Source organism: Bos grunniens, chromosome 1 (genome assembly GCF_055505025.1).
Source record: "Bos grunniens cultivar Pamir isolate PY7600 chromosome 1, Bosgru_T2T1.0, whole genome shotgun sequence".
NCBI lineage: Eukaryota > Metazoa > Chordata > Mammalia > Artiodactyla > Bovidae > Bos > Bos grunniens.
This window is the reverse complement of record NC_141165.1, coordinates 100,551,477-100,567,448: the sequence shown is the minus strand read 5'-3', so window position 1 is coordinate 100,567,448 and position 15,972 is coordinate 100,551,477. Positions and strand designations below refer to the sequence as shown.

The 15,972-nt window shown below is 48.0% G+C and overlaps 1 protein-coding gene across 2 annotated transcripts; it reads left to right on the top strand.

Moving 5' to 3' along the window:
• The first annotated feature begins 503 nt into the window (after nt 1-503).
• Nucleotides 504-15,172, top strand: TAGLN3 (transgelin 3). Of its 2 annotated transcripts, XM_086406933.1 has the most exons (6): nt 504-738; nt 968-1,057; nt 1,380-1,561; nt 2,741-2,915; nt 13,292-13,394; nt 14,705-15,172. In XM_086406933.1, the coding sequence occupies exons 3-6, from the start codon at nt 1,382-1,384 to the stop codon at nt 14,844-14,846; spliced, it is 600 nt and encodes a 199-aa protein (XP_086263059.1). In that variant the 5' UTR covers nt 504-738; nt 968-1,057; nt 1,380-1,381; the 3' UTR covers nt 14,847-15,172. The 2 variants fall into 2 exon arrangements, with proteins under 2 accessions (XP_086263059.1, XP_086263048.1); XM_086406922.1 differs by lacking the exon at nt 504-738 and having other exon boundaries at nt 860-1,067.
• Nucleotides 15,173-15,972: the final 800 nt, after the last annotated feature.

Here is a 15,972-nt window from a genome sequence, read left to right as displayed (position 1 = left end):
CTAATAAGACTTAATTTTTTTTTTTTTTTTTTGCCGCATCTCCCTGCATACAGGATCTTAGTAGTCTTCCAACTGGGGATTGAACCCATGTCCCCTTGCAGTGGAACATACGAGTCTTAACCACTGGACCACCAAGGAAGCCCCAACAAGACTTCTTACCTCCAAGTGACTTACAGTCTAGGAAGACAAACCACCAAGACCTTCAGCAGTTCTAAAAATTTCAGGCCAACTTAGGTCTGAAGATTATTCGCAAGGTCTGGTTTGCTCACACCAAATACGCAGTGACCACTGACAGCGTGTTATCTGTGCCTTCCTGGTCCTTAATTAAAATAAACACATGACATCTTTATAGAAATCTTTCACTCCAAGAGCTCTTCATACATTGAGCTCTCTTTAATTCATAAAACGTGTACTCAGTGTTTTCAGACTTAAAAATCGCATTAAAATGCTATACTCCTTGAATAAGTCAAACAGAGGCACAGAGGTTTCCCACCAGGATGGAAGTTTCTGGATGAAATCCGCCTGGCAACAGAACAAGCTGAGCGTTGCAGCTCCCAGCCCCGCCCCTCCCGCCCCACCAGACAACTGTTCCCCTCCGGGCAGGGGCAAAGTGGTTTGGCAACTCCTGACAGATGGACAGCTGAGAGAACGGACTCTCCCACAGGCCCCGGCCCCTGCGCAGCTGTGCGCGGGCCTCGTGCGCCACGCCGGCTGTCCCCCGGAGCAGCGGAGAGAATCGTGCGGCTGAGAAAGCAGCTCTCCGCGGGAGGGAGGCGGGCGGGCTTGACTGACACCCGAGAGGGCTGGCTTTTTGGAAGGCTCTTAGCAACGGCCCTGGTTTGACCCTCCTCAGCCATGAGAAAATCGAATCAGTGTACCCTTCTCCCAGGCGCTTGTAGCATCAGCAGCGCAACGTCAAGGGGGCCTTCCTCCCTGCCTGTTAATTACCTGCTCTCTCCCATCTCAGGGTTCCTGCCTTTGCAAAAGTGCCTCTGGGAGGAAGGAAGAAACGACTACCACCCAGCCCCCTTGCTGCCCCGGGGCTTCAGGCTTGATTGTGAGTCCTGGTGCGTCGTTTCGTCTTATTGATAGGCGGGATTGAGAGGTGGCATCCATCCCCCCACCCCCCAGCCCCTATCCCACCGGACGGACAGGGGCTTTATTCTAAGAGTCACTGGCGCGTGGCTGCGCTTTTCTCTCCCGTTTGTAGGTGAAACCCCAGTGACTTCATTGGCTCCTTGATTTAAACCACGCCCGGCTGTCTGCCCGCTTTGCTGCTGCCGGGCCAGGCGGCCCAGCCACATCCCAGCCCAGGGTGCAGAGAGCCGGGCGGGTGCTCTATTGTGTGGATGCCTCGCGTGTCCTCTCTTCTCTTCCAGAGATGGCTAACAGGGGCCCGAGCTACGGCTTAAGCCGAGAGGTGCAGGAGAAGATCGAGCAGAAGTACGACGCGGACCTGGAGAACAAGCTGGTGGACTGGATCATCCTTCAGTGCGCCGAGGACATAGAGCACCCGCCCCCGGGCAGGGCCCATTTTCAGAAATGGTTGATGGACGGAACGGTAAGGACCGGCAACGATCCTAGTGGATGAGGGGCGAGCGGTGCGCAGGGAAGCCCTCCAGGGTCTCCTCTTTTTACGTGAGGCTGGCTGCCAAGCTCTTGTCTCGTGGGGATGGAGATGGGAATGCCTTTATCTCTTCGGGGATGGACGATCTGGGCTCCCTGCTAGAATTCCCTCGCTAGATTAGTACCCTCCGCCCATCCCAGACATCACAGCTTGCTTCTGAGTTGCTGGCAGATTGGAAGCCCTTTTGCTCTTTACAGCGAGAGTAGAGATAAGTATTTCCTTGAGATCTTTCCAGCCTTCTTGGTGCATCAGCTCCTGGAAGGGAGATGAGGGGTGGGGGGGAGGGGATTCCTTCCCCCAGGAGTAATAGGTGGGTTATATAGTAAAACAAAGGAAGGGGTGGAGGAGTAGGACTCACCACCTTCCCATTCTTCCTGGAGCTATCTGCCTTGGGGATGCTCAGTGCCTGTCTGTTGAATGGATGGATTCTCATGAAACTGAAGGGAATCCTTATTTGATAACTGCTTTTCTAAGGAGATGCTGCTGTGTATTTGGGTGGATGGGGACCACAGGCTCTGCTGATGCCAACAAGCCGGTCTTTTCCCACAGGCTGTGATTTACTGTTACATAACTGCTGTCCCAGGCTTCTGTTGGGTTATGCCCAGTGCTTTGGTTATAGGTATCTGGGGGGAGCCACCCGGTTTGGTTCCTTTACATATCATTAGCCCTTACCCGATGCATTATTGAAGCCTGATTCTGATCTGCCTTTTGATGGAAGAAATAATACTATATCATTCTACCTCTCTGGAAGCCACTAACTCATCCCTCCATAGAAAGCTTGAAATCGTGACTGCATCACTGCACACATTCCCTCTCTAAACAGTCTTTCCCTCACCCAGAAAAAGGAAGGGAGGAGTTAGGAGGGAAGAGGATTCCCAAGCTACTGGCCTCATCACGGTCAGGAGCAGCCAGAGGATGGGTTTTTGGGATTCAGTGTGGGAGCCTGGCCACCCAGCTCAGAGCCCATGCCTTTCTGGGGTGCCAGATTGGCCCAGGCCCAAACCTGTAGTCTGTGCCCTGTGGGGGCCAGGATTTCACTTTGCATTTAGGGACTAGTAAATACAAAGGGAAACACTGATTCTGTACCCCCACCCCCACCCTTTCCTTCTTCAGGTCTTGTGCAAGCTGATAAACAGTTTATACCCACCAGGACAAGAGCCCATTCCCAAGATCTCAGAGTCCAAGATGGCTTTTAAGCAGATGGAGCAGATCTCCCAGTTCCTAAAAGCTGCGGAGATCTATGGTGTCAGGACCACCGACATTTTTCAGACCGTGGATCTGTGGGAAGGTAAACAGCTTTCTCATGCCTTCCGCTCTTTCTCCCCTCCCCCACCCTTTTGCTTTTCTCTTTGTGAAACCTGCCCACAGTGTTCTTCCGTGTGCTTCCATGCGTGTGTGCACATGTGATTTGAGAATGTGAGAGGATTATCAGCTGTCACCCAGGCGCGCTGTTTGCCTCCTACTTTGTGATGTTCTATTGCAAGTGTTCCTCCTCTAAGGAACACACACCTCGGGACACAGCAGGGACCCCGCAAACTAAAGGCATAAACAGAAGCCTCTGTGGAGAAGAAGCTAACAAGGTTGCATGGATGCCTCTCCTTTCTTTTACTCCTCCCACAACATAATTTTCTCTACAAATGACAGCTCCTGGAGGGGATGGGGGTCGGCAAGTACGCTTCTGACTCACCAGCAGCCAGGGTTATAGACAAAGCTGCCTGGCACAACTTTGTCATTCAGTCTGAGAAATAATAGCACCCCAGCCTTGTATTAAATGATTACTTGGGAGGTTGATGACTATGCCTTGCAGATGTGTATTTGCTCAGAGACAGTGACAAATGATTTTTTCTTTTATAGTTGTGAATTAGGAAATCTAACAAGGCATAAAAAGGAAATCAAGTTTCTAGACATATTTATCAATCCACCACCATTAGGGAAAGTGATGTGGATGGAGATACCACCAGAGAATTTGGGACCCACGGTCACAGGGCTCAGAGTCCCCTGGAGCCCAAATGTACACTTCCATCCAAGCATGTTTTTCCACACCAGGCCTGCCGCGGTGAGGAGAGGGAGGGACTTGTGTGAGCAGGGCTACCAGGTTGACGCTTCACTCTCATACTCATTGTCACCAGCTGTCATCGGTGGTTCAATCAACAGGATACTCGGGGCAGTGGCCCAAGTGGCTCTACTGACAATGAGAATGGACAGACTTTCCTGGGATCAGGAGACAATGATATATGAAGGGGTATTCAGATGATGGTTGAACCATATTTCTAGCAGAGGACCATTCTACTAAACACCTTATAAAGAAGCAATTGCCTCCTTAATCCTCACCCCCCGACACACACCCTGTCTCCATGTCATGCAGAGAACTGGCATTTCCTGTTTCCTTCACAGATGAGTACTTAAGAATCCTAGGAGGCCGATCAGTTTATCAGTCATGTTTTGCTATTATTTAGAAGCTCAGATATTCAGAACTTCGGGCCAGGCCATTGAACCTCACGGACACTAGCCTCCAAATCCCCACAGAATGTCATCGTTCAGCTTTAGTCCCTGCTTTATAGGTCAAAACTATGCTGATTTTTCCTTGCTAATAATACCTATTGCTTATCAATATTTTCCTCAACACTAGGCACGGTACTACTAACTTTCTGCATAATACCAATCAATTCTCCTAACAATTCCAGGAGAGGGGGTGTTGTCGTATGCCTGGCTAGTAATTAGCAGAGCCAGGACTCAAACCCAGGCTCTGTGATGTCAGAGTAGGGCCTTCACTTGTCTGCATGCCATGCTTTGGCCAGCATGCTATTTCCTTCCCCTACACCACGAGTGTGCTGTTGAGTCATAACCATGAGTGAGGAGATGAGGAGGAGAGGGAGTATGATTCAGGGCTGTGTGGGATGGAAGGTGAGAGCCCCTGTACTGGCAGGTTTGTGTGAATGGAAGGGGTCCCAGTGAGTCCCCCCACCCCACCGAGTACAGGAAGTATATAGGATAAGGAAGAAACTGGGAGGGCTGGGGGAGGTGGGGAGCCCAAGGGTGCTTTTCTGTGCTGAGGAGGCTTTGCTTGTCTTTCCTCTTTTCCAAAGATCACACAGGTGAACTTAAGGCACAGGAGGTGCTAGCAGTGAGGGGGAGGAGGATGGGGGCAAGGGTTCCCTGATAAGTAGAGTAGGTGATGATGAAACTAGAGCTCACCCACAATTACTTATGTATATTGTACTACCTGCCCCAACCCCAGGCATCAGCTAGCTCTCAGGGAAGAGGGAAGTTGAGGGGCATCAGTGTGACAGCAGGAGCCTGAGATGGGGTGGTAGAAGGGTGGGCTCCAAGGCAGGGTGATACTCCTAGAGAAAAGGGGAAAAGCAGACACTCTGAGGTGGACAGGTGGGCTCCCAGGGCAAAGAAAGATGGGGCTGTAAAGGAAATAAGGAAGGCAACTGATTACTGCTAGGGCGCTGTAGCAGCGCCCTGACCACACTTCAGAGTGTCTAGAGGCTCCAGGGCCTGGTGGGCCCCTCCATGGAGGGACAACTCAGGACTGAGGTTGGGAGATTCATTCTGTGTGCTAGAAGGGATACTTGACATCCCCCAGGAGCCCTGTCTGCAGCTTGGGCTGGTTACCATACAGTGGAGCCAGAGGCAGGAAAGTGAGTTACTTTGAGCAGAGATGGGGGAGCGATGTGGCCCTGGGTGAGTCCAGGAATGAAAGCCATGAAACAACAGCACCAACAAGCATGAGGCTGGATCCTTCTGCCAGAGCCGCTGGTCCCCTGCGAGTCTGGGGATGAGTGAGCTGGAGTCTAAGGGATGCCGCTGGGCAGGCTGGCAGGTGTCGATATGCCTATGTGCGTGAGAGGGTGTCCATGTTTGTGTGCTCAGCTATTGGACGGGCCATCCCCTTAGCTTAGTTTCACATTCTTCTTGCTCTTCTGCACCTGACCTGTGGTTTTAATGCTGTCATCAAATTTCACATTACTCACATTCACTCCTGATTCCACGCATTGTGGTCATGGTAGCTGTGGCTCCAAGGGGCCAGCCCTCCTTGCCTGGGTACTTCTCTTCCTTGTCTGCAGGCACTTTATACTCGACAGCTCTCAGTGCCTTGTCTCCCCTGCTTGGCATCTTCCTAAGTAAGGCGTCTGCTTGCCCATGGCTGCCCAGTGACTCTGTGCTGCTCTTATGTTGCAGATGAATAAAGCCGCAGAAGCCCAAAGCTTGCCAAATGCCTTCTCTTTTAGCTTCAGTTGTTTAGACAGGCAGACGCCCCAGAGGTATCCTCTATCTTGAAAACCCTTTTAGATACAAGGTGAAATGTTTGGAATGGATTTGGGGGCAACCAGGATAAAAGGTTCAAGGCCTTAAGAAGGAACCCAGGGCTAAATGGTCTAAAAAACAACCCAACTACAGAGATACAGATAAGGTTACTGGAGTTCCCCTTGAAGGAAGCTGGGTGACCTATTCCTTTCAGTGATAGAGGAGCAGTGAGGGCGGCTTAGAGTCATGGAAGGAGAGGTCTTTCTCATGGATGGGAGAAGGTGGATGCCTGGCAGGTTTGGGATTCACCCCAGGTCCCTGGAAAGGACGGGTGGGGCCATCTCAGTTGTGACTCTGGAGAGCAATGGAGGTTAGTTTTCAGCATCTCTTCTGTGGAGGGAAAGGGGGAAGAAGAGAAAGGGAGGAGCCGGAAAAGGAGGGGTGTCTGTGTGTGTAAGAGATAATGCATGAGAGCAAGTGAGTGTGCTGGTCACAAAGCGTGCAAAGGAATGTCACCCTGGAGGGTAGGAGAGTGCAGGCCCCTAAGTCAGAAATTAGACCACCAGTTTCAAACCTCTGCTCCACCACTTACCAATGAGCTTTGCTAAGCTTCTATTTTCTCACTTGTAAAATGGGAATAATAGTGTCTATTTCACAGGGTTGATGTGAGATGTCAATGAGACAATGCATTAAAAGTGCTTAGCGCAGTGCTTCTACTGTGGAAGAGTAGACCATAAAATATGATAGCAGTTTTCAAGTTACTATTATCATTGTCTCTTTAAAAAGACTAACAGAAAGTGAGGGCAGCAGGAGCAAGGCTGGAAGGGAACATGTTCTGTCTGGAATGAATGGACTTCATTAAGGGCCTCACACAGCGGCCGGGAGGGTTGCCTGGATGACCTTTTCTCTCTCTGTCATCTCCAGTGGCTTCACCTCTGGTCATTCTCCAAAACGAGGGGTCATCTTTTGGGTCTCTTTATTGACTTTTTTCCACCTCTATGGTCATTACCCTTCATGTTTTTCCCATGATATACATTGCTTTGCCTATTCCAAACCGAGGTGTCTTGGTACTATGGGAAGAGCGTGAGTTTTAGCGTCATGCTCCAGACCTTGGTTAGACTGCTTAGCTTCTCAGAGGCTCAGTTCCCTTCTATAATCAGCTCTCCCCTTGTAGGATTCCTGCAAGGATTAAATGTATAAAATGCCTAGCGTGATGCCTGGCTAAGAGACACCTAATAAACATTGGTTTTTTTCCCTCTGCTGTCAATCCATCAATAAATACCCTTTTTGGTTCCCATGCATAACCAGGCAAAATGAGCATTAGACACCTAGAATTCTAGAATGTCAGAGTAGACAAGACTCAAAGACCAATCAAATCTGATCGCTCTTCCCCATAATCCTACTGATGAGGGTCTGGGACACATGGTTTTATGCCGTCTTCGTGTTCCCCTCCTTGATGACTGAGTGTTGGAGAGGTTTATACTGGGGGTGCAGTGCCTGGAATATATTCCAAATATGGAGCCATATATGTTCTCTGGGAGGTGTCACTGTATGTGTCATTCCTCAATAGTAAGAAAAGACGAGACTTTTCACCCAGTCTGAGAGCTGTTCAGGGACATTGTACAGTACCCGTGGTGACTTGAGACATTACAGAAATGCCTGCTGCTTGAAGCCTCCTTTTCTCTCAGAGCAGCCATTACTGCATTTATTCCAGGCACTGCTCACTCTGGTGTGTGGCGGGCTCTTCCTTCAGCAGTGGTCCTTCAACTGCAGTGTGCACCAGAAAGAACCTCCTGTCAGGCTTGTGACAACCCAGATTACTGGACCCCAGCCCCAGAGTTTTGGAGATATTAAGTCTGGGGTGGGGCTTAGGGATTTGCATTTCTTACCCATTCACAGGTGATACTGCTTCTGCTGGTCTGGGAACTCCACTCTGAGAACCACTGCCCTACAGAATTTTTCAGCGAGGCAAGGAGTATAAATTTATAAAGCCCACAGAGCAGCCCAACCTACCCTCTGACATTTCACCCTGATTTAAAGCAATAGTTTTCTACCTTGAGTGGAGAACTGAGGGTTATGCCTAAGTTATTACTCAGGAAAATAAGAAATGTTTTTTTCATCCATTGACCGCTTTCTCTATAAGTCCCAGAAAGATTGAAAAAAAAAAAACCCACCCAGTATTCTAAGAGCAACAAGGTGGAGTCAAGAATAATGTAAAATAAAAGTAATTCCAAAGCAAGAGCTTTGAATGTAAGACTGCATTTTAGTATTGAAAGCAGAGTATCCAACCTGACTATACCTGCCCAGATGACTCCTCTGGCCTTATTTCTTTCTCTTTAACTTTTTGTTATTTTTTTCTACCCAAAGACATGCATAAGAGAATGAAAATAATTTTAAAAATTAAGGGAACAGAATCCTTGTTCAGGTATCTTTTTGGTAAAAGCCTTCGAACTCTCTGGGCACTGGGGTTCCTTATAATATAGAACCCTTGGCCAATCCCCCCGGACATGATCCTTTAATCGCTGGATTGTAAGACCATACCGGGGGGACACTGCGCTGTGATAAAGCAGTAAACAGGGAACAGAGTGCTGTCAAGTAAGTTGCTTTAAGAGATTCTGACAAGGAAAGCTACCTTGCCACCATCTCTTTTTATAATTGCAAGTCTAATATTAGTTTCCCCTATGATAGGGGGCTGGAAGGGTTCAGGAGCCTGATTAAAATCCTGAGCTGTTATGTAAACTCGGCCCCTCTCTTTTGTGTATCACTTTCCTTCTGTGGCCAGTGGTCTCAGATCACCACCTGGACTCTGAGCCTCCCTGGTGGCTCAGTCGGGAAAGAATCTCCCTGCAATGCAGGAGACTCAGGTTCAGTCCCTGGGTCAGGAAGGTCCCCTGAAGAAGGAAATGGCAACCTACTCCAGTATTCTTGCCTGGGACAATCCCATGGACAGAGGAGCCTGGAGGGCTACAGTCCATGGGGTCGCAAGAGTTGGACACGACTTAGCGACTAAACCACCAACGCCACCTGGACTCAGTCTCATTCATACACTCCCGGCATCTAGAAAAGTCCCAGCACCTAGTTGGTACTTTAGAACCATTCTCCTTCTCCCCCTTCTTCCTCTTTCACCCTCTTTGTCTTGGAGAAATAGCCTTGAACAGCAGTTTCAAGCGGTCTTGTCAAAGTAACTAGGGGTAGTTTTCAGGAAGCAAAGCAATTCCAAGCTTCTGAGGTTCTGAGCAGCCTCCCCAATGTGGATTTAACTATTGATGTTACTTCTGACTTTGTGGAGAGTAGCTCTGAAGGAAGCAGTTATGGCTTAGCAACTTTAATTTAGTACCTACCACATATCAGACATTGGGATGTTTTTAAAAATTAAAAAAGTATAGTATTGGAGGCAGTGCTTGCATGTCCATCTGGCTGCATCAGAATCATCACAGGAGATTGTCCCAGGGTGTGAATTTTCAAGATCCTCAAGTAATTCTGATAATCGGTCTAGTTAGGAGTCACCAGGTGAAACCCATGTTTCTTAAACTTGTCTGATGGCATGAATCATATGGAAAGATTATTAAAAATACAAACTCTCAGGCCCCACCCAGGACTGCCAGATCAGTCCCTCCAGGGAATGACCTCAAATTTCATGTTTTTTTTTAAAAGAAAGTCAGGAAATTTTTATATTTTTAAAGTGTTCCCCCAACCTCATCTGATAAATAATTCCAGAAGCTTGGGAAACTATGTTCTATAGCAGGCTGGGTTCTAGGCAGATGGATGTGCGGTTGTGATTCAAGCAGTTTAGCTTTTGCGGCTTTATAACTGGCTCACTTCACAGATCTTTCCCAACCTCACTGCTCCTTCAAACATTTCAATGTTTGACTCTCAGTGACAGGAATCAACCTCCAAAAACAGCCCGCTTCTACCCAATAGCACTTGATCTGAGCTTCTGAACTGGCAAGAGAAATGAGGCTGGAATAGAGGCTCTCTTCCCATTTGGTTCACCCAAAATAGTAGAATTCTTTCCAAAGTGTGCCTTTTAGAAAATAAAATAGACATGAACTGGTTGCAGAAGGCAGATTTCTGTTCATTTATATTACTTAATCTTGACAATAATTATTTTAACTTGATCTGCAAACTGGTGGGGATCTCTGGGCCTCAATTGCTTTCTTTTGCTTTAATCTGACTAGGGTTGAGAAATTATTCCAAACAAAACAAAGGTTTGAGGTCATTTGAAATTTGTGCCCCAGATTTTATGGGGATTTTATGCCTGTGGGAGATGGCAGTGTGGCCTCCTAGATTGTTTGTGAGCTTTGCCTTCAGACAGACCTGAGTTAGAGCTTGGCCCTGATTTACTTGTTGGGTAGCTCTGGCAAGTTAATTAACTTTCCTAAGTTAATTTTTCCATCCACCTTTTGGGAGGAATCATATCAAGTCCATGGGGGTCGGTGAAACTGTTAGTCACTGAGTTGTGTCTGACTCTTTGTGACTCCACGGATTATAGCCCGTCAGGCTCCTCTGTCCATGGAATTCTCTAGGCAAGAATACTGGAGTGTGTATCCATGCACTTCTCCAGGGGATCTTCCTGACCCAGGGATTGAACCCCAATCTCCTGCATTGCAGGCAGATTCTTTACCGTCTGAGCCACCTCTTCACAGATGGCTCTAGTGGTAAAGAATCCGCCAGCCAATACAGGAGATGTAAGAGACATGGGTTCAGTCCCTGGGTTGGGAAGATCCCCAGGAGGAGGGCATGGCAATCCATTACAGTATTCTTGCCTGGAGAATCCCATGGTCATAGAGCCTGGTGGGCTACAGTCTGTAGGGTCACAAAGAGTTGGACACGACTGAAACGACTTAGCAGCAACAGCTACGAAATGGAGCTCACAATCACATATAATGAAGTGTTTTTGAAGTGAAAGTCGCTCAGTTACGTTCAACTCTGCAACCCCATGAACTGTAGCCTGCCAGGGTCCTCTGTCCATGGGATTCTCCAGGCCAGAATACTGGAGTGGGTTGCCATTTCCTCCTCCAGGGGATCTTCTGACCCAGATATCAAACCCAGGTCTCCCGCATTGCAGGGGGATTCTTTACCAGCTGAGTCACAAGGGAAGCCCACGAATACTTGAGTGGGTAGCCTATCCCTTCTCCAGGGGATCTTCCTGACCCAGGGATCGAACCCAGGTCTCTCACATTGCAGGCGTATTCTTTACCATCTCAGCTACCAGGGAAACCAATAAAGTGTTTAGCCTATCATTTATAACAAATCTCTTGTCTCCGGACCTTTCTTTTTTAAAAAAGGTTTTCCAGTTTTTCCCTGTCTAATGCCTGTTTACCCAGCTTCTTTTGCCCAATCACACAATTTCTTCCTTTTGGACGCTTCTGGCTTGAGGGTGGGGTGGGATTTATAGGTCTACATTCCTGGATATCTTCCCCTTGCCCCAGCTTAGTTCTCCCTCTCCTCCTCTCTGGGCTCATGCAGTGTGTGTGTGTTAGCCCTATGTGATGGGATGGGGGCTGGGTCTATGGTTTAACAGAGCTTGCTTCCCACCCCTGGCACCAGGAAAGTATCTGTGGCTGCTTGCCAGGTGCCAGGCTCCACATTTTCCCAGATCCTGGACATGCCAGATGTGCTCTTTCCAACCACCAGGCACAGATTTCTGGTGTGCTTCCTGTAGAGAGTGGAGATGAGTGACGTACCCAGACCTTTCTAAGCTTCCATGTGCTTCAGTTTCTCGAGATTCTCTTTAATGGCTCACTGCTTGAAAGCAAGCCCTCTCCATATCTCCTCCCACAGTGATCTTTCAGAATATCATCATGACAGTTCTATCAAAAAAATGTATCTTATGATACAGTGACAGTCGCAGAAATGCTTTAAATCTGCGGAAGAGAGGGAACATTCTCATAACCTCTCCTTCATTTCCTCTCTCTGACTTCTCAGTATCCCTTGGGCCCACCTCCTTCCATCTGCTGCCCAGATCCTCCTTTCTCCACCAGCCCAGCTGTTCCTTGCGTCTGGTGTGGGGCTCTCCATTGAGAAAGTTTCATCCCTGTATGTATTATCCATCCCACAGGGCCTCACAATCCAGGAAATCATCCTGTGGTTAATGTGGGCAGTGTAGAGGGGGCGGGGAGAGAGATGAGGATCTGCTGTCTCTCCCTCCTCTTTGAATAAATGGACATCCTGAGCTGGACTTCCTCTACAGGCCTTAATAGTTTACTTTGTTATAGTTATGCTCCATTCTCACTTTTTGTCTGCCTTTCCCCTGCAATTCTGTATTCTCTGGGGACTAGGCTGCAGCAGCCTGCCCCGGGGAGATTGCAGATGGTTCACTCAGTCTGGAGAGGAACTTTAATGTCTGCCCTTAACTTTCACAGCCCCCTGCTAGGCTGAACACTGCACCTCTCCCCCAGCCTGGGGCTTTAGCTTCTGCGCTTCACGCTTGTGCCGTACGTATGCCTTTGATCTGGTTCTTAATTGTGGGGCTAAGCACACAGTAGCAACTTCCCTTTTCCTTGTCCAGGCCATGTCAGCTGGCTAGAAGCGGGGAGGGGAGAAAGGATGGAAGAGGAGACTGCCTTGTAGGCCAGTTGTCCGCTCCGTGGCTGAAGGGTCAGGGCTCCTTCGGTGACAGTGTGCCCCTTCCCCCTGAGTGAGGGGGCATACCTCTCCCTCACTCCCTCTCAGTCTCTCCTCCTCTCTCCCTCCCTCACTCTCTTTCATGCAAGCCATTTATTTATTATCTCCATTTAGCTCCTTTCAAGCAGCACAAAATGAAGAGCCTCTCACCACGTCACACTGGATGCTTTCTGTGTTGATTTGCTTTTCTTCATCTACCAGGCCTCCAGCCCAAAGAACCAAGTGAATACTCAATTTGATGCACATGGGTGATTTTAGACCCTTTTAACCCAGATAAAGTAAAAGGAAGAATCCTCCTGGGGTTTGGTGCAGTTCATCCATCCAGTCAATATCTTTGCAGTTTCCTTTTCTCTTTTCAGTCCGGAAGAAAATCTCCTGTGCAGACCCCCACACCAGCCTGCCCACAGCACCTCCGCTCACCACTGCTTGTAGAACCCTCGGAGGCTGGGGCCTCTGCTAAGGGCAGAGACCCACCTCTGTCTGAGCTGCTCAGTTATTGGAATGTGTTATGCATGCAACTGGGAATGGATTAGAACCTGGGTATCTCTGGCATGCACCACATAAAGAATAATTAGTCAGGAGATTTTTTTATTGTTGTTCCTTTCTGAAGAGTTTGGCTATGGTTGTCTTTGGGCCGCTTTGAGGTGTATTTTGTATCCCTCTCCCTCCAGTGTGCTCAACTACAGCCTCCTATGAGAACTTCTTCCCAGAGGTCCAGCCTCATGCTCCTCGACTCCTTGACCCCGACACACACTTGGCTTTAATCTCTTCATTGGCTTCCAGGAAAGGACATGGCGGCCGTGCAGAGGACCCTGATGGCTCTGGGCAGCGTTGCTGTCACCAAGGATGATGGCTGTTACCGGGGAGAACCGTCTTGGTTTCACAGGTAAAAAGACCTTTCCAGTCACACGCTGTCCCCTTCCCTGGGCCGAGGATGATTTTAACAAAAGTGAGCATCTGAAGCCTTGGAGCTCCCTGGAGGCTGTTTGGACACAAAGTCCAGGCGAGAAACAGGCAAACACAGCCCCACAGCTGAATCTCCCGGAACAAGGCTAGACCTATGCTGCCAGTTCAGGTGAATATACCACCAGAGCTTTTCCTGCTTTTCAGATACCTGAACACTGCAGCTCTGCCCACATTATGTCTCTCCTGAGGCAGAGCAGAACTGAATGGCTTTTCTCACATGTGCCTTCATGTCTGAATTTGGTTTTATTATGAGCCAACTTGCCCTGAATGCACATATTTATTTATTTTCCCACATAATGAAGGTAAAATATGTTTTTATTTGTTGGAACAGTCCTGTCCTCCTAGCATATCCATTAATAGCATTCTCTGTCATTCTCAGAGGTGGCCTGAAGTGGATAATAAATTATATCGTTGTGTCGGTAAAGGGCCTTTTCCTAAAGAAATTTGTTTTGCTGTTTGTTTGGGGCAGAGAGAGGTAGCAAGGGAGCTTAAAGTTAACCCAATAGCTCAGTGGGAGATGAAAAGAGCACGTTGTACAGATAATTGACCCTTCATTCCTCTAATCCCCTCTTCTTCTTGACAGTTTAAAAAGGTACCAGCTTGTGGCAATGTAAATGAACCTGGTCTGAAAAGCCAGATATTGCCAGGTGAAACCCTGGTTTTAGCCCCCATTTTGTTAGTGACCCCATAAAACCAGCATTATTTACTATCTGGCTCTTCATTAAAGCTCGCAGACGTCTGTCTAGGGTAAGAAATTTCACCTCCTTAACTCACTACATCCCTCAGCTCTAAGGTGGGACATTCATCCTTGGCCCCATACAGAAAAGGGTGGAGTGGGATGAATGAAATGCTTACTAAAAAAGAGCTGATTTTAATTTTCACAAGGGCTTGAGGTAACTGGTGAGAGGAGAGACAGGAAAGCTGTCTGAGAGTAAAATCTCCAGAGAAGCAGCACTGGTTCTTTGCTGTGGAAATTCTGGAAATTCACTTAAGAGTAGAGAGGTCGTGTATCAGAGTAGGGCCCGTCTGTGGTAGGGTCATGGCCCAGGTGGTGCTGCAACCCAGGGCAGGGTCGTAGCTCAGGGTAGAACCATAGTTCCTGGCAGGACTGTGGTTCAGAATAAGGCTGTCCTTCTAATCGGTGGCCCCCAAAAGAACATGTCTAACTGCATATCTTGGGAAAGGTTTAAAAACGGAATGATAGTGTTCCCTCTCATTCCCTCTGCCCAGGAAAGCCCAGCAGAATCGGAGAGGATTTTCCGAGGAGCAGCTTCGCCAGGGACAGAACGTAATAGGCCTACAGATGGGCAGCAACAAGGGAGCCTCCCAGGCAGGCATGACCGGGTATGGAATGCCCAGGCAGATCATGTAAGACGCCACGTCCCGCAACCTGTAGTGAGGACGAAAGTGCCGCATCGTGGTCTCTGTGATAAAGAAGTAGTTAGTCACCTTCTGACCTTCTCAAAGCCTCCTGCCCCTGGTTTTTGCAAGTGCTGCATTTCTGCTGCGAATCCACGTTGCCTACTGCTGCCACCTCCTGTTCATTTAGAACTATGCAAAGACTCCACTTCCTCTTCCTCAGCTCCTTTGCCCTAGAAGCCTTCGTTTGTCTGATTATTTATTTATTTATTTGCCAAAAATGTCCCTCCTCAACTTACAGAACGCACCTAATAAACAAATTAGTCTTGTGTCTTCAAATGTAACGTTTCTTCTTTATCTCTAGGGACTTTGCAGGCAGGGCTGATCATTTCATTCAAGAAGCTAGCAATATGGAATTAAGCTGTAGAAATGTGAGTTAACTTTCAGGTAGTCCTTACAAGGTTATACCGGTCATCTTGATAGTTGCAGTAAAAAGTTTCGGAATAGTTTTGCCCACTCTGACAGCCTGAAGCCAAGAGCTCAAGAACAAGGTCTTTGCCCCCCACATATTTTTTGAGTACCTACCTTATGCTTATTATGCCAGACTCTGGCCAAGGGGTTGGGGGGACGATACAGAAATGAGCAATCCGAAGCCCCAGTTCTTCACGGACTCACGTATAGATGCCCAGAAAGTATGGAGGGTGTTTATATCAGCTGGATGATTGAAGAAGAGAACAGTTTTCCCTTCTCTATCAATAATCTTCCTCCCCACAGGCCAGATTCTGGGTCTGATGCAGATGTTTATACAGTTTCTTCATCAGCCAGAAGTGATAAGCAATCTACATTGCTCTCTGTAAACATTTGTTTACGGAACACTCTTGAACTTTGCCCAAGACTGGATCTAGCTGAGATGTTTTAAATATTTTTCTGATCCATGAAAGCTTAAGAAGGGAAATAAACCTCGGGAACCACCAATTCATCTTACTCTTTCCTCCCAGTGAAAAAGGAAAACACTGTGATTCATTTAGTAAAAAAACGAAGTCTTTTAGTCATATAATGAATTGTTAACTAACAAGAAAAGGTAAAATAAGTGAAACTGTAGACAGTGCCACACTCTAGATGCTGGATGATGGTTCATC